Below are 18651 nucleotides of genomic sequence, written 5' to 3'. Positions count from 1 at the left end.
CACTCTTAACCCTAATTAAAGTAATTTGTAACTAAGATCTAACCCTAATCAACTCTATTGACTAATCGTTACCCAAAATCTAAACCTAACACGAATTACCCCTAAAGCTAATTTAAAATCAGTAAATCTAGCCCTAATTACCGTGTATATTACCCCTAAAGCTAACACTAATTACCCTAAAGCTAAAATCAGTAAACCTATCTAGTTACCCCTAAAGCTAATTTAAAATCAGTTAACCTAACTAATTACCCCTAAAGCTAGGTTAAAATCAGTAAACCTAATCAAATTACCTAATAACCCTAACCCTAAATCGACTAATCCTTAACCAAGACCTAACTCTAATCAATACTATTGACTAATCCTTACCCAAAATCTAAACCTAACATTAATTACCTATAAGACTAATTTACATGTAAACACTAATAACATATATTTTAATTCCAAATTTAAACTTTAATTTATGCAAACACTAATTACATAAACCTAACCCTAATTATTTCAATGAACCTAACCTTAATTAAATATTAATTAATGGACCTAGCTCTAATCCTAGCTAAGTCTAACACTAATTACATATATATCTTTTCTAATTAGGATAATAACTCTAATATGAGCCTAGCCCTAATTTATTGGGACACTAATTACTTTATCTTGTTAAACAAAAAAAGTGAAATATTAATTACTAAACCTAGTCCTAATTACCAAAAATATGCTAATTACTAACATTAACCCTACTTACCCAATCAACTATATATATGTGCTATATGTGTGTTTTATAACTTTGTTTGTGATGTGTAAAAGCGTGATTTAATAAAACAATGTTTTTCAAATTTAGTGTGATACATAACACAACAATGCCTTATATATCCAACATAGGGAAATAAAAAAATTAACATTATCTACAAACTCTCATCCAATAATTACTATCAATCATTTGAACTTATAATATAAGATATACAACTTATTTTGGATTTGAAATTAAGTTTTTTTATCCAAAAAGGATCGCGTACGTTATTTTATAAGTAGAAGATGATGGGCATTTGAAATCATAATTATTGGATCTGTTCAGTTCAAACGGATTAGGAATATAATAACGCACCATCTATCTTTTTATACTTTGTGCCTTTTCATTTCTAGAAAGTTTCGATGGCACTTACTTGTTGTTCTCCATGTACAATAAGCGTATGTTGTTCTCCGTTTTGGTCTAATACAGTTAAGCATAATAACATCCGCACATTGTACGCAGAGAATAATGGATAGGTATTGTTGAAATTTTCTAGATATGAAAATGCACAAAGTTACAAAGATAGATGTATGCGCTACTATATTCTTAATGGGATAGAAGTCTTTCCTATGATAGCCGCTAGAGTGTTTAGATCAACCTAGGTTTTTTTTCATTTTTGAATTCTATTTGTCTTGATAAATTATGAATGCATATAATGGATGCATGTATATAATATAATGAGAAGCTAATAATTTAACATAATATACAGATGAGGATAATTCCAGATAAAACATGGATAGATATTCCTCGTGTTTAAAGATTTCGTGACAATCGATATAAGGATGGATGTAAAATCTTCATGCAGTTTCCCATGATAAATCCAAAGAATTTAAGTAATTGTGCGATTTATTGCCCTTGTTGTACGTGTAAAATTCTAAAGTTGGTGCATAGTAGTGATATACTAAAACACTTAGTAGATTCAGGATTTGATTATAGTTATAAATATTGGTCATTTCACGGGGAAGACTACGTCGAAGAAGAATTGCATGTGCATGCAAATGCATCTGATCATGGTAGGATAGATGATACAAAAACGATGTTCAATGATACATATTCTGAAGTTGGTGCATAGTAGTGATATAATAAAACACTTAGCAGATTCAGGATTTGATTATAGTTATAAATATTGGTCATTTCACGGGGAAGACCACGTCGAAGAAGAATTGCATGTGCATGCAAATGCATCTGATCATGGTACGATAGATGATACAAAAACGATGTTCAATGATACATTAGCCATTCCCATCGAAATAATACTAAAAATGATAACGAAGATGAAACTGATGATCCTGAAGAGGTAGAAGATCTACAAGGTGCAGAAGTTTTCCAAAATGTGCGCACTTTTGAGGATTTGAGTAGAATAATGAAGTTATTAAAAGATAATGAAAAGGACTTGTATAATGGTTTTACTAAGTTCTCCAAGATCTCATTTGTATTGTGACTCCTACATATTAAAACAATAAGCAAAATGGGTAATGAATATTTAGAAATGCTACTTGATTTGTTGCAGACAGTAATTCCAAGAGGAAATGATAGCATACTTGAAACAACTAGGGCAGCTAAGAAGATTGTCTCCACTTTAGATCTTGATTACAATAGGATCGATGTGTGCCCCAATGATTGTATCATTTACTATAAGAATAAAAAAAGACCTTCAAAAATGTCCGACATGTGGAATTTCTCGGTGGCGACAATGTACACACACTTCATCATTAAATCCAATAGAAAGCAAGGGCATGAAGAGTAAGATTACAGCAACAAAAGTGCTTCGTCATTTTCCCTTTGTCCCTAGATTGTAGCGACTTTATATGAATAAAGACACAGCTAATAACATGAGATGGCACAAGGAAGGGTTGCGTTGATGATGGCAACCTAAGACATCTTGCTGATGCAAAGGCTTGGAAGCATGTTGATAAAATATTTCCTTGGTTTTCACGTGAATGTAGAAATATCAGATGGGTCTATCTAGTGATGGTTTTAATACGTTTAGGCTTATCAGATTTTGTTAATTTTGACATTGTACTTCGATTATATGTATTTCTAAAACTTTTTTGTGCAAACAGTAACTTTCAATAGACATGCTAATCTGAGATGCTGCAAGTACGACCACCATATTGGTTCACGATCGTATACTACTGTTGAGGGTAGTTATTACCGATCTACGGTATAGAATATTTAAAGTTTAGTATTCTTTAAATATTTATTACAACCACTTCTATTAGCTTTTTAATTCGTAGGGAAAAGCCATCATGCCGGTCAATGAATTGGTGAAGGTTGCTTATAGCACCTTCAAGAGTACATATGATAAGGAAGACAAGTAGAAGGAAAACCTCAAGTTTGTGGTAATAATTCTATTTCACATATGAAATTTGTATTTAGTTTTTAAAATCTTATTATTTTTTAAATCAGTCCTTCCATTAGTTGTCTTGGATAATCTCTAACTAACTTTGGTTGGGCAACTTCTTAGTTTGAAGTAACTTAAACAAAGGGATATAACTAGTGTATGAGTAATGTTTGTTGCCATGACTACTAGTGACAACATTCTTGGATGATAATATGTTAGAATAGGAATGCATTTAGGAATAGAAAATTGCTTTTAAGTTTTTTTTTTGGTACATTGTCTTATTGGAACAAATATATCAAGTTTGTACAAGTTATAATTTAATTAGTATCTAATAAATTGAATCATGAACTTCTCTATTATTTACAAAAAAATTTATCTTGATATTATAATTCCTTATTATTGGTTGTTTTTTTAGGCGAGCTTTAACATGGAGATAACTCGGACAATACTACAAGTAACACAGGGTGAAGTGGAAGGTGATCCATACCTACACATTCTATCCGTGGAGGATAATGACAAGATTGTCACAACTATTATAGGAAATAAGCAAAAGAGCAGATATCCATTACGGGGGGTTGGGGCTCGACGGTGCCATTACACTTCATCCTCCACAGAATCTATGGTGGCACCTTCGACTTCGATGGGACCCATGACACCGACATCAACGCACCTACATTTGTGTAGCCACCTATTGTGTCTCCAATCTTGGATCTCATTAATCGTGTGACATACTATTTGGTGGGTAAGATTGATCCGACACTTTATTACCAGGTGACGACAAAGCTATTCTCCATTTTACCTTAGTCACAGTTGGAGATTGTTCTACGTCACATCATATCTTCCTTGTTTGGCATGATTCCCGATGATTTATTTGTGGAGATTGTACCTCAGCTGAACATGGAAGCCGGATTTATGCAGACTGGTGCACATGTATGTTTACATAAGCCTTCGTTGACTTTGATGATTGCTTTAGTGTAGGTCACAATTCTTTATTATCTCTATAGAAATTCTTTGAATAAAGGACGTACACAATGGATATGTTAGCTTCGAACTTAAAAAACTAAGTATAGTTTCTATATTTAACATATAGGATGAGGGTATAAAATAGTTATATATTGTGTCGGTCCTAAGTTAACTCGATGAAATAATGATATTCAATTTTTTTGAAGTTATGCAAACTAATATTCAATTTTTAATTTTTTAAGATTACTAACTTTACAACTATATATACGTGACATGCAACTTAAGTTAAAATAAGTTGTAAATTGTGAGGTTCTTTAACATAACATGTTTGAATTTTTTTAAAGCATGAATAACACGGGTAATACACAAAAAAATGTTTTCTTCAATAATAGTATAGAGTATAATATTTTGCTAAATCTTGCACGCTTCTAATACGTAATTGTTTTATGTTAAGGCTACGGATGCTATGGGGAGCAATAGTGGCATGAATGAGGGGCACGCAACAGACGGAGATGATCAGGAAGAGGAGGTTGAGCTTAGTATCTAAGTGTTTATTTTCTATCGTATCTATCTTATGTGTATGGGATATTACATTATCCATAGGAGTCTTAAACATTTGCTTGACTATGATGGATTTCTTATTTCATGACTTATTATCTATGTGTGTATGATGAAAGTATGTTGGATTTGGATATTGTTGGATATTATTTGGTATTATTCGATATTTTATTGGATTGTGAATATGTGGGATGTCAAATTTGACATTATTCGATATTATTGGATTTGGATGTGGATATTGTTGGATTTGGATGTCGATATTGTTGGATATTGTTGGATTTGGATGTGGATATTGTTGGATTTGATGCGGATGAAAATATTTTATATGAATGTGATGGATATATGTTTATATAGGTCAAAGGCGTGGCAGAGGAAATGCAAATATGTTGTTGGAAATGCATATAAACCATCGCCAACGGCCTTGCCGTCATAGATGGTATCCTAGACAACACAACCATCTAGGATGTGTAAACCACATCCTAGAAAGCTGTGTCGTCTAGGATGTATCCTAGACAGCCAAGCCGTTAGGATGTGTTACACCAACTTAGACGGCCATTCCGTTTAGGATGTGACGGCATATCCTAGAGGGTTGTGCCGTCTAGGATGTATGCCCGTCTAAGATGGCTTTTCTAGATGACTACGCCATCGGTGATGCTTCATCCTAGACGGATTTATTACCGACGGTGTATCCTAGATGGACGTCCGTCTGTGATATGTATCGTAGACGGTTTTGAATTACATCCTAGACGATTTCAGCCGTCTAGGATGGGTCTAGGATGGGTAGATCTCTACTAGTGTGCCTCCAGCATTGAGTTTTGTTATGTAGTGAGTAGTCCTCATATAATATCTCCAATCTAATGATACAATTCCCTTCATCTTCAACACCACTCTGTACTTTTTACCTTTTCCCCCTACTTTTTTCTTTTCTTCCTCATGAATAAAATGTGATAAGATCTTTATTTCCTCAGAAACAAGGTCCTATGCTCTAATACGTTTTGGATGCAATAATTAGTACGTCACAAACGCTCACCAAAATTTCACCAACTAGGTGGCGACGAGTAGATTTGAGCAATTCCGTCAACTAAATCTAAAGAAAGTTGGTTCCGCCCCTATAACCCCTATTAAGCTTGTGGTTGAGAAATCTATTTGAGATAAATTGTGCCTTCACTTCTCTTGAAGTAGAAATAGAAACAGAATTAACTTATATACCCTCTTAAGAGTGATTAATAAAATCTACATTGCCATAAAATTAAAAATAAATATTCAAAATTTAGATAGTTTACATGTACTATTTACGGAATATGTAACTCTGTCATATAGAACATTTGTTAATCTCTAGGCTGTTGATATTTGACATAAAGAAGTTGCAAGGTGGTAGGCTAGTCTGGTAAATTGTAACTTGCAAGTTTAGAAAATTGTACATAAACATATCCTATGTGCATGCACCATGAATGCTATGTAGATTGGAATTTATATAAATAGCTGTGTATGCAACATTGATCTACTCGTGGAAAGAATTGGATGCAAGAACAAGATACCAAACAATGAATTAAACTGTCATCTATACAACTTCATTATGATCGGGTAAAAGCTAACTTGCATTCTTTATTGATTTGAAATCTCCAAACAATGGTATCAACAGAACTATGATGATTCACTAATTCTCATTAGCAAACTTGATCCCTTTCTCAATGGAGGACTTGAGCTCAGCCTTCAGATTCTCCAACCCTTGCTTTTCAAAATCAGAAAGAGAACCCAATCCAAGTACTTCTTCAACACCATTCTTCCCCAGCCTCACCTGTAAAGATGAAACAATTTACATTAAGTTTTATTTATCCTTAAACAGTGTGTAGGTACAGAATTATTAGCAGGTATAAATATGGTAGATCGGAAAAGAGGTACTACCATATACATTAAACCCTACCAACACAATGGTTATGGAAAATATTAAAGAAGCTTGGATATTCGGAAAGATAGATACAGGTTAAATCAGAATAAAGGTGAGGATTATCCTAATAGCATCACCTTGGAGGAAAAGAAAGGTAGCTCTGTGGTGCTTGACTGCACAAAAGAACATTCCACAACATCAGGAACCCCATTAAGGCCCTTCAAGCATGCATCTGCAAAGAGAGCACCAGCATACCTGCATTCCAAATTGAGTTTAAGGCACTTATAATTCAAATCCTTTTAGAACCAAGAAAATGAAACATAAATATCAGTGTAACCAGAAATTTTAGTAAAGTGAAAGATACATATAAGCAAATATTCAAGGAACATTGAGTGAGAAGCACCAAAAAAGAACATATACTTGCATACTTTTAGGATACTAGATAGCAAGCACGTTTGAATTTCAAATTGACTTTGCCTTAATGTCTTCTATTGTATTTGCAATTGTATCATGATTTCTGAGTTTTAGAAGCACATTGTAAGAATAGAATAATAACACATACACATAGACTTGTCTGAACGAACATGGTTCCTAGGATATAAATGATGAAGTATTGAATCAAAATTAACCGAAACAAAATTTTGCAGGTTTCTCAAACTTACGCCATGGACAAGGTTGCAGAACCTTTTCCAGCCTTTGCCTCCACAACTTCAGTCCCTCCATCTTGTGTTCTCCTTGTGAGTGCCTTGATATCCTCTTCAGACAAAGAATTAGCTGCAGGAGTTGCCTATAACCGGGGGGAAAAAAGAAAGATGAAGACCTTCAAGTCTACAGATGAAATCGAATAAGAAAACGTGACAACTGTATCACCTGAGAAAATAAAGGCAGAATTGTTACACCCGCGTAGAGATGTTAAATGGGTGGGTATGGGTTTAAATGGGCGGGCCATAAATGGGCGGGCATGTTTTGCCCATTTACCCATTTATGGCCCATTTAACATTATTTAAATGGGCGGATTTTTGCCCGCCCATTTAATAAACGGGTCGCCCATTTGCCCATTTAACTATAGTACATATATATGTATAATACTTTTATGGTGTTTTTTGTAAACTTTTAGGGGTTTTTTTTGTAAACTATTGTTGGTTTTTTGCAAACTTTATGGGAGCTTTTTGCAAACTTGTTGGGGCTTTTGATAAAATACTAACAAAGATAGGAACATAAACAAAGATAAACAAATGCAGACAAATTCATGATTGAACCATTTACAAGCCTGGATAAAAGTACAGACCTCACACATTTGCAAAATTAACCTCAAATTTCCAAACCAAAAACCAAAAGATCAATAACAACAAAATTGCGAGTATATTTAAATGAATTAAGATAGAAAACACAAGGTATGCAAGGATCTGTATAAGATCAATAACTTGATATAAACGCCATCATAACTATCAGCAACACGATCACGATTAGTAAGGACAATCTACTTAATTACTTGATAAACTAGAAGAGTAGTAAGTTCGTCTATAAACAAAATAGTAGCACAACCATAGTCTACTTATTTCCCATCTTTCAAATGTTCAGGCATGAACAGGATCATGACAGAAGAAAGAAAAGACCAGGAAACAAACTATTAATGAGATTGCTAAGTCAAACTATCAAATTAAACAATTAACCAAGTAAAGTTCATGAACCATGGGAACTGTATTAATATATAAAGAACTTAATATTTGTAATCTCATGATTTAAGGGAAATCCTTCTTGGTATTTGTACGTGTAGTGTAAAAGTGAGGCAAAAGCTCAAAAATTTTGCTTACTCATATACTAATTAATTGTAGGATTAGTTGAACATACAAATACATAAAAGTATTCACACTTTAAATCATTACACAAGAATCACACATACTGATATCACAAAAATTGTGCATTTATAGTACATAAAAGTATCCCACCCACAAAAGGGATTCCATACCTGAAAACTTCTGCTATAGTCTCATCTTCTGGAGAAAATTTATGTGCCTTTCTCAAGTCGGAAACAGCAGCCTGATCAAGCGGTGAGTGAATAATACTATCATTAGTGGATATGATGCTTTAAAATGGAGACAAGATGGTGGACAGTGAACACAATAATTGTTTAAAATCAAGACACGAGAGTGAAACTATGTTGCATATATCAGATTCCATATACTTTTTGAAGGGGAAAAAAGCAACACGACGTATCAGTAATTCCACTTTTTCAAGACTTCTTACAACAAGATCCAATTCATACTAGTCACGAAAACAAATTTGTGCATATGTCAATATCAGGTTTGTATCCACTCCGCTTGCACCCCTATCACAATGTCACACCTTCCGCCTGCCAATAATCCAGAAAAAGAGAGAATATTATTTTAAAGGCAATTTTATATAATATTCACAAACTACTCTTAGATATTCACAAATCTACTAATTAATATCAAACTACTACAAAATTAATTCTTTTTTTCAAAAACTAAGAAATATATTTTACAACCTAATTTTAACAATAATTAGAATCTAAATTTTTATAAGCAAGTCAAAGGAAGAGTACATTAAACTTGATAGAGGCAAAAACTCAAAACACCTCACACTTGGAAATAATAACACAAAAATAGCCTCACACTTGGAAAACCAATGGAAATGTTCTCACAATTGGAAAAACCAAACCAATGCCCACACATTTGGGAAAACCCCAAACGAAAAATGGAAAAAAAAACACTAACAAATAACCAATTTTCGAGTCAAGTGCGCGTTGCGTGCACCAAGATACTACTGATACTATGTGGCAATTCTAAAAGATAACAAAAGAATCATATCAATTATCAAATTATCAATCCGCTTCTCTACACAAGACAACAAAGTTTTGCTCTATGAAAAGCCATCATCATCAAACTGAGCTTATTGAAATCAGTAATAGTAAAGACAGATAAGAAGAAGGACAGCTGAAGGAGAGGCCTTCATAGAGCAACCTGATTAGATATACAGAGTAAATAAAAGCATTTAATCAAGTATGAACTCAGAACAGCTTATGCAATTTGCAACCTGTATTATAATTAATTCCGAGACATTTGTTCCTTTTAAAAAAAACTTATACCACCGATGAGTCAATACTATAGAAGATAATAAACACAAAGAAAAACAATAGCAAGGAACATTATATACTGTCAAGTGTCAGTATAAATACAATTCTGAAACAAACCATCAGTTTGACAAGTAAAAACAGTGACAATTAATCTTCTTTTAAGTATTCAAGATAAGATTGCAGGGTGATGTTAAAATTCTTTTAAAAAAGAATCTGAGGCATACCGGGTCCAAGGTTGAGAAACCATCGATAAAGAAATTCCAAAGCATAGTAAGCCAATTTGCTATTATCAGCTTGCAATGCAACATCAGCATTAGTGTTACACTTACACATGTTCCAGTTTGGACTCAAGGCCTTGTTCAGGTCACTTGTCTGAAAGCATACAGATAAGGACGCATGATCAATGTAGACAATGAAATCAACACAACAAAATTAAGCACATTCATGGAAAACATATGCAAGCCAATTGCAAACTTTAAATGAGATTCTGGAGCATATTAATTTATCTTCTTTGGAGATTTGAATTAAACCTGACATTGATACCTTGCATTTCTGTATGATGCTTGATAAAGTGTCCAGACTCCCAGCAGACAAGCAGCGCCACACACAATCCATGAATGTGCTTGATGAAAGCATGTGGCCAGATTTAAGCATTAAATTCAAAATCTTCAAAGCTAAATCAATTTGGTTTCTTCATATTAAAAGACCAATAACCAAATTGTACGATTCGTAATCAGGCATAATGCCCGTATGGATCATCCTGAAATCAATCGATAAACAATGCTTCACATTTATGACCGTGAGTTTATTTACACAAGAACAGATTACACAATAAGAGGTACAAAATCTAATTTTATTGATACATCCGATAATAAAAAGTCACATAGTAATGGAAACAATATCAACAGCAAGTCATTTAATAAAATTTTAGGATGAAAGAATCAACCTTTAGCGCATTAGACGCCTTCTTCAGCTCGATCTCGAGCTCCATCATCGTCGTCGCCTCACTCGACCGAATCACCGCCGCAAGCGCCATGATCGCCGCCACAGCCTCAGCCAAATCCGGCTTCTTCCTCCAGAAACTGAACTCATCAATCACACTAAACGCCCTCCCTCCACCTCCCCCAGCGGAGTCCTCCGACGATGACAGCGACGGAGTGGACGAATTGACAGCGGGCGCGACGGACGGCCTGGGCGAGCACTCGCTGGGTAACAACAGCGTGATGCTCGGATCGGGTCTTGTAGTAGGCGGAGATGCTAGGTCTCAGGTTGAGATTTGTCGAGGACGAACGAAGCGCGACGTTCGGAGGAGGAGCGGAGGAGGCCTGCGGTTGAGGCGGGCGCGAAGAACTCAGAGTCAGAGAGAGAGAGTTGAGAAACGAAGGATTTAGGGTTTTGGGCGGGCTGTGGTGGGCTGGCGGGCGGGCGGGTATAGAATGCCCATTTAGACCCGTTTAAGTGGATGTAAAATGCACCCGCCCGTTAGACCCATTTAATTAAATGGGTGGGTTTTGGTGGGCCCAAATAATGGGTGGAGCCAGATGGGGTAAATGGGTATGGGGCATAAATTGTCTTCCCTACACGCGAGTGCCACCACAACAGGAACATTAACGTCTGCAAAGTATTATTATCAAATAATGATAAATCTAGACTAAAGATGAAACTTAATATCAAAACTAAGAAAATACAAAATATTTACCAGAAACAGGGACATTAGCCTTCCCCGCATAAAAAGTCCTAGCCCTAACCACATCCAGAGTTGTAACACCAAATAACTTCCTTTCATCATAGGTCCCTGCTTTCTTGAACACCTCTGCTGCAATTGGCACCGTTGAGTTCACTGGGTTGCTTATCACATTTACAATTGCCTAGAAGTATATATATACTTCAACATCAAATTATCCAAAACCAAACAATGATTAAGAGGAAAATAATTCTATTCCCTAATTTTGAAACTGACTTTCGAATCCACTTATTCCATACTGGAACTTTCAGTTTTTTATCTCAGATACTACAATATATTGATCACGGAAACTATTTTATTTGAACTGAAAATATGCTATCCATGCATCATATATGTTGTCACTAAAATGTAATTCCCTAATTGTAAATGAAAACATTTTATTCATGCTTAAAACACGTTCAATTTTGCAACACAGGAAAGTTTCAACCAGTTTCATTAATGAGAAAATTCCAATTTTATTGTGAGAAAATTGAGAAACAAATTACCAAGTCGTAATACACCTGTAATGAGAATATACTATCATGCTTAACTAATCCTATATTACGTAATAGAAGTATTGTTCATTAGTAAAAGATGAAAATTTTCAATCTACTCATCAATAAGAAAAAATGAACAATTGCTAAGGTGCAGTGCTATATGTAATGAGAATATAGTATTTATACTTAAAATAAGTTAATATTTCATAATAAAAATATTATTTTTAGTAAAAGGTGAATTTTTTTAACCTATTTTACTTACAAGTACAAGAAAACAATGAAAACAAATTATTGAGATGTAGTACAGCAACTATAACGAGAACATGCTACTGATGCTTAAAGCTTAAAATATGTTGCTTCCATAATTGATGGAAGGTATCTTCTTTTTAGATAAAAGATGGAAATTCTCAATTTATTTCAACAATAAGAAACTAATGAAACAAAATACTATGATGAAATAAGCTAACTCTAATTAAATATATTATTCATGCTTAAATCTCTATAGTTCACACAAAAATTCCATTTTTGGTTAAAGTTGAAAATTTCACAAAGTTTTCTAATTAACAAGAAAATAATGAAAGAAATTAATAATAGATGTAAACAAAAATCTGCTATGTAATATTATCCATACTGCATGTACACCCTATACTCCAAGTCTCCAACTTCTTTTACTCCCAAAAAAAAAAGTCCAATGTGTGGGGTCATTTCCTACGATTTGCTATAAATAATAATTATGATTCAGCTGATCAAAAATTATAATTCATTTCTTATGAATTACTATCAATTTTTTCTTTTTTCCCAAAACTATTATTATGTATATCATGTTGCCCCTAAATTATGTCTGTCTCCCTACTAACACCCACCCCCCCCCCACCCCCCCCACCCCTCCTCAAAAAAAAAATCCCAACACCCAAAAAAAAAACGTCTTCAGTCTCACTTTACCCAAAAAAAAGAAAAAATTCTTTTTAAAACGTCAACAAAATAAAAATGAAAGGTGATAATTAGGTACTTAAAGTGATAGTTCCGGGTGTGCGCAAGGACGATTTTAATAGCTTAGGGGCAAAGTGGGAATTTATGAAATAGTTCAGGTCACGCAGAAGATGAATTCAATAGTTTATGGAGTATCTAGGGACTAAACATATAGTCCAGGGTAAATTTATAGTTCGGTTATCTCTGCTCACTATATGTTACGTTTCTTCTTTTTCAAGTCAAAAAGTGGACAATTCAACCAAAAAAAATTCACATCCACTAAGTTTCAAGGAAATTAGTTTCACCCAAAAGAATAATAATAATAATAAATTCTTACACCGGGGCAATGTTCAGCAACGGCAACACAAAGGGACTTAACAATCCCAGCATTAACATTGAACAAATCATCCCTCGTCATCCCCGGCTTCCTCGGCACGCCATAATCACGAGATCCGATCCTTTCAGAGCCTCCCCGATCTTCTCCTCGCCGACGAAACCGGCGACTTCGGGCCGAGTGGACACGTGGCTGACGTCGGCGGCGACGCCCGGGGTTGGCGCGACGTCGTAGAGGAGAGGGAGGACACGAGGGGGTGGAGCTTCATCAGCATCGACAGTGGTTGGCCGATCCGCCCGGCGCGCCAGGATGCAGACCTTGCGTCGGCGGCGGAGGCGGCGGAGGAGCAGGAGATGAAGGATCGGTGGATCGGCGATGGGGTGTTAGGGTTCTGAGAGGGGAGGTTAGGGTTAGGGTTTTGAGGAGAGGGGATCTCATATTGTTGTTTGTTTTGGAGAGAGAGAGAGAGAGAGAGAGAGAGAGAGAGAGATTATGACAGAAACTGAGGAAGGAATGAGGGAGAAGGCGCTTATATATGGAGTCTGTTGACATGCAGCAGCAGACAGTTGCTGTGTAGAGTTTGTTCAGTTTTTAACAAGCCCAAATAATGTATTAATGTGGGCATGAAATCGAATGAAAATAAAGGGTGGATTTTATTTTCTTTTAAAAAAATAGAAATGTTAGGGGCACACCCCAAGTCACACCTCCAACCACACCTCCCCCTCTCATTCACTACAGTACTCCGGGCCTCACATGAGTTTTTAAAATTTAAAAACTCATGTGAGGCCCGGAGTACTGTAGCGAATGAGAGGGGAGGTTTGGTTGGAGGTGTGGTTTGGGGTGTGCCCTTAACACCACTCTTAAAAAAAAACTTTAATTTTGAGGTGAGTTTTACAAAACCCCATGACATATGAAAATTAGAGAAGACCCCCGTAAGTAAATTTAGGGGGTTCGAAAGAATCCCCTGAACTTTTGAAAAGTTCTACAATGTGAAATTTTTTTTATTAAATTAAAATAATTCTTCCCCGAGAAAACCGTGGAATGGAATTTGCACCAAGGTTCATGTAGAAGTTCTCTAAAGATCAGAGGGCTCTCTTGGGAAACTCTCCAAAGACCATGGGCGTTTTCTTTAATTTTCCTAGTTTAGGAGGATTTTTTGCAAATCCCCCAAAAGCTCAGCAGAAATTTACGAAACACTAAAATTCTACACCACCCGTTCCCAGATTAATCACCAGTTGAAACAAATGCGAAAATGTGATTCACCACTGTGGGGGAGTAGCCATACTCACAGGACCTCCATTCAATCAATTCTTTTGAGATAAAATTTTGGGGCACCACATTTTATTTAACAGGAAATTTTCCGAAACCAAGATCACAAACAAAGGTAAATCCCATCATTGGGTAGCAACAAAATAGCTCTATCAGTTCATTTAGTAGGTTTATGCAAGTAAGTACGAGCAACAAAACATCATATATATGAAAAGTTACACACAAAGACATGAAGTATCAATTTGCATATTTAAACGAGCACAAGATGCCCCTTAAAGTATCAGTTTGCCTATTTTCCCCCTTGAACCGTGTACATATTCCCAATGAAATCATTTTGAGAGTCTGAACTCAAATAATTAACATATTAATGACGTGCTCGAGTTTTTGTGTATTTCTCGCAATTTAAAAATGAACTTTTAATTCATACCAAGAGTTAAAGGGTAACAAGTTTCAAGGGAAAGTAGTTAAATAATATGTTTTTAGTTTTGTGGGGCAAAGGTGACAAACTAATAAAAACCCATAAAGAAATGCAAAAAAAAAAGACATTGTCACGTCATTGATCAATAAAATATTTGGGTGTATACTCACAAAGTAATTACATTAGGATATGCATACGTAGTTTAAGGAGAGAAATAGGCAAATCAATATGCTAATGAGCAACTTGAAAGTTTACCGATATTTTAGAGGGGAAAATAATCATATTTTCCTTTATAAAATTAGTATCATAAAGTAACCGAAGATACATTCCCAAGTTACTTCTCAACTAATAACCAACACCACCAATTCAGCAGGGAGAACTTCGCACAGAATTTCAAATCCAGCCAGCTTCAAATTGCGCGCTTTCAGGGTTAGGATTTCCCATAGATGAAAGGACTTAAGATGCCTGTCCTTCACAAAAGAACCTAGCATTCAGAGATCTTTCATGAAACTGTGAATATCGTGCAAAAATTTTGTTTCGGAACTTCAATAACTGGAAATGGAATGACTACCTCGCTGGAATTATCAAAAGACATGATGGAATCGATCAGCTCACAAACTATAGTGACCCTTAAGTCCTTAACCATCCAAACTCGAGTTCTCTCTCTCCATGGCAATTATATCCACAAGCCTATCATGAACCTGTTATAGAAATTCAATGACGTACACAGAAAATTCAAGCGAGCAACGTCACATGAGAAAAAAAAATATAAGAAGAAGAAGAAGAAGAAGAAGAAACATTGTTAAGCCATGAGATACCTCGAATCATACCTGCATGGAAGTGGTACACAAAAGATCTGAGTACAAAGTCCCCACCACTTAACAATTAGAAAACAGACGATGAGAGCAGTTAGTATATTACGAAATTAGAGAAGATTGTTTAGTCCCACGTTAAAAGAGAGCGTATTTCGGTTTATTTGTTTTTCTATACAATCCAACAGCTTTTTATGGATAATCACCTAGGGTGAGGGTTTTTAGAGATACTGCTCTGGGCTATAGCAACACGTTATTATGGAAAATGACTAAATAATCGGGTTCTAGTTGTAAGAAAACTAATAGACTACAACTCCGTAATTGTGCAATGTTGAACTAAACATGTTCTCAAAGTTTTCTATTTATACTAACCACTCTAATAAGAAAAAAACTCACCATTCACGAGGAATTCCAGCTTCATCACGAGCTGAGTAGTTGAAAGGGCCCTTCAACTCCACATTATATTCTCTCAAAATGTCTAGACGTCAATAACAAGTCTGTGATGTGATCTTTGATAGATTGATCATTGATATATCATTGCGCTTGCAGTAAGACAAAAAATTTATACCTTTAAAGGCAGCAGAAGGGGTCCTGCCCGTCTTTCGACAAACTAAGAGAAACCAAAATACCCCAACTGCAACATGAGCAACCTCTTCCTCAGCAATCTTAGCAACAATCTCTGATGTCCTGTGATCCCCAAAGCCAACTAATTTCTGAACTAGCCTAGGCCCAGCATCCAGTCCTCTTGCCTCCTGAAATGTTATTTCCTTATTCGGCAATGTTATGGTGAATTATAGTGAAAATTAACAATTATAGATGCATGGGCTATTTGGGGCAAATAAGAAAAGGGGAAAAAAAACCTGAACCAGAGGAATCACTGCAAGGCGAGCAGAAACATCATCTGAGGATTTCTCGCACTCCCTCCACAGCAAATTATGAGCAGGCATATCACCATAGCTGTTGAAAGTGATTTTGAGCAATAAATATATAATAGTCAATTTAATTGATTCTAGCAAATAGTGAAGCATTAGGACATGTCTAATTAGCTACGTCTACAACATGACAGAATAACAATCAGATTTAGTAATAGAATGCGAACTGTGAACAAAAAAGTTTTGGGCAGCTATTTGTTTAGTAATAAATAAAATGGAAACTATACAGTATCAAATATTATTCATCAATACAAACAACTGATGACTTTGAGGCTATTCACAGCTCACCCCAGTGAATACAAAACAGAACCAATGTTATCATATTTTTTAGCTAAGAAAAGTTTCAGCTTTTTTCTTGAGATACTACCATAAAGAATAAGTGCACTGACCGCTATACGTGCTTACATATCCCCTAAAGCATATTATAATACATGAAAGAACGTTGTGAAATAGTTTCTCGTCCTCGTAGTTGAACTTTTGCAGGCAAAATCAATGCTCATAAGTTTACAATAGTAAATAAAGGTGATACAATCTTAATTTTAATAATTTATTTTGCAGCATTAACTTAGATTTCCGCTTCATTAACTTGCTCCAGCAGAAATTAATTACATGCTTTGCAATCTGATTCACCTACTTTACATTTAAGATCACCACATACTCTACAAATTTAACATTCACAGTGATCTAGTAAAGAAATTTCACAATACATAGTCATCTACTAAGCTTAATCTAACAATCAATAGACAAGCAACTTCGTTTCAATTAATCATAAAAAAGGATTAATTGCAGGTACACCTCTATAGAGAATTAAGCCAAATTTTACTCCTAAGAAACAATTTATTAGCATTTAATCTGTCTGATATCCAAAGTATCTATTCAGTATTAACACCTATGAAAGAATATGGTTCTCACCACAACACGCTGAAACATTAGAAATCAAGTTTAACTGCTAATAAGTGGCTCATCCGCTATAGTACAGTAGGTGTATCTACAATTAACCATAAAAATAATACATATTTTGTCATCACCTGAATCCAAGCTCAACCAGCCTCTGTTGACACCACCCAAAATGCCGGCTCTCATCATCAGCTACCCTTGCAAAATCCCCAAAAAACTCATCTCCGAGCTCATCCCTATACACTGAAAACCTCACCACCGTGTCCCAAGCCAAATCAACAGCATTCAACTCCACATGCGCTAAATTGTGCAGCATATACGCATTCAGAGGCATACCAAGCCTCTTATGTGATGGAATCTCCTTCGGCGACACCTGCACCAAATGCCCGCAACCCGTTCGAGGATATTCCTCAAAGAAAAATTGAAAAGGGGGTTTGTTTATAAATCCAATACCCTAATTAAGTTTTAAAGCCACTCACTTCCGAAATCATTCCAAAATTTAAAATTCTTGCATTGTATTTTTACACCCTGTAAACCCAAATGGGAAATTTAGCTATATTGTTTATGGGCAAATCAGACCGTTCATATACGGGTTGCTCCAATAGGATTCATATTCTAAAAAGAGCTACTTATGCAGTAAATATATAGCAAATTCGACCCAAATAAAACTACTTATACACCAAATATAGAAACTTAGAGATCATTAGAAATTGGGTTTAAAAATAATTCACTACAGATATTCGGGGTTTCAAAATGATTTCGAAAGTGGGCGTACTTAAAAATAAATCAGAGCGGCTTTTTGGTTTATAAACCACAAGTTTGACCCTGATTTACTTTTGAACCCAACCCCTTCCAAATTCATTAACACCAAAGTACGTAAATTGTTTCCAACCCGACAATATCATCTTAAACACAAAAATATCTATTGATTTTAAACATAGCGACTTAGATTCAAAGATAATAAGTTATTTTTTAAACAGAAATTTGTGCGTAAAAATAAAGACTTAAAATTAAGTTATGCCCACAATCCCTTCGACGAAATTCCCCAACGAAAAACAACGTAAATTCCCCAACGAAAGACAACGTAGAAGAAAGGTACCCAGTTGCACAATTACCAAGACGGGTTTTGTCGGCCGAGCGGGTCGGGCGGGGGGAAGCGCAGACCC

The 18651-nt window shown here is 35.3% G+C and overlaps 3 protein-coding genes and 1 long non-coding RNA gene across 4 annotated transcripts in view; all 4 read right to left on the bottom strand.

Moving 5' to 3' along the window:
• On the bottom strand, positions 6137-13446 carry LOC109843951 (malate dehydrogenase, mitochondrial-like). Its single transcript, XM_020412945.1, is given in 9 exon segments — positions 6137-6447; positions 6675-6792; positions 7200-7324; positions 7408-7442; positions 11222-11248; positions 11334-11502; positions 13161-13264; positions 13267-13395; positions 13398-13446. Coding segments are annotated over 9 exon segments (882 nt in total). The 5' UTR covers positions 13432-13446; the 3' UTR covers positions 6137-6306.
• LOC109843950 (pentatricopeptide repeat-containing protein At1g26460, mitochondrial-like) lies at positions 8168-10798 on the bottom strand. The gene is made up of 4 exons (XM_020412944.1): positions 10581-10798; positions 10178-10394; positions 9859-10006; positions 8168-8577 (listed from the first exon to the last, which is right to left on the bottom strand). The coding sequence occupies exons 2-4, from the start codon at positions 10286-10288 to the stop codon at positions 8546-8548; spliced, it is 291 nt and encodes a 96-aa protein (XP_020268533.1). The 5' UTR covers positions 10289-10394; positions 10581-10798; the 3' UTR covers positions 8168-8545.
• Positions 15080-15637, bottom strand: LOC109843949. The gene is made up of 2 exons (XR_002247843.1): positions 15416-15637; positions 15080-15309 (listed from the first exon to the last, which is right to left on the bottom strand). It is a non-coding gene; the product is annotated as an uncharacterized LOC109843949 (long non-coding RNA).
• The window catches only part of LOC109842028 (uncharacterized protein HI_0077-like), a gene marked incomplete at its 5' end in the record, with an annotated part of 2859 nt that continues 239 nt past the window's right edge, over positions 16032-18651 (bottom strand). The window contains 5 exon segments of the mRNA XM_020410946.1: positions 16032-16134; positions 16225-16408; positions 16517-16613; positions 17617-17858; positions 18601-18651. The exon segment at positions 18601-18651 is cut by the window's right edge and continues 30 nt beyond it. Coding sequence (XP_020266535.1) covers positions 16049-16134; positions 16225-16408; positions 16517-16613; positions 17617-17858; positions 18601-18651 — 660 coding nt within the window.

The sequence above is a fragment of the Asparagus officinalis genome, chromosome 5 (genome assembly GCF_001876935.1).
Source record: "Asparagus officinalis chromosome 5, Aspof.V1, whole genome shotgun sequence".
NCBI lineage: Eukaryota > Viridiplantae > Streptophyta > Magnoliopsida > Asparagales > Asparagaceae > Asparagus > Asparagus officinalis.
The sequence above is the reverse complement of the archived record's forward strand: the minus strand, read 5'-3'. Positions and strand labels throughout refer to the sequence as shown.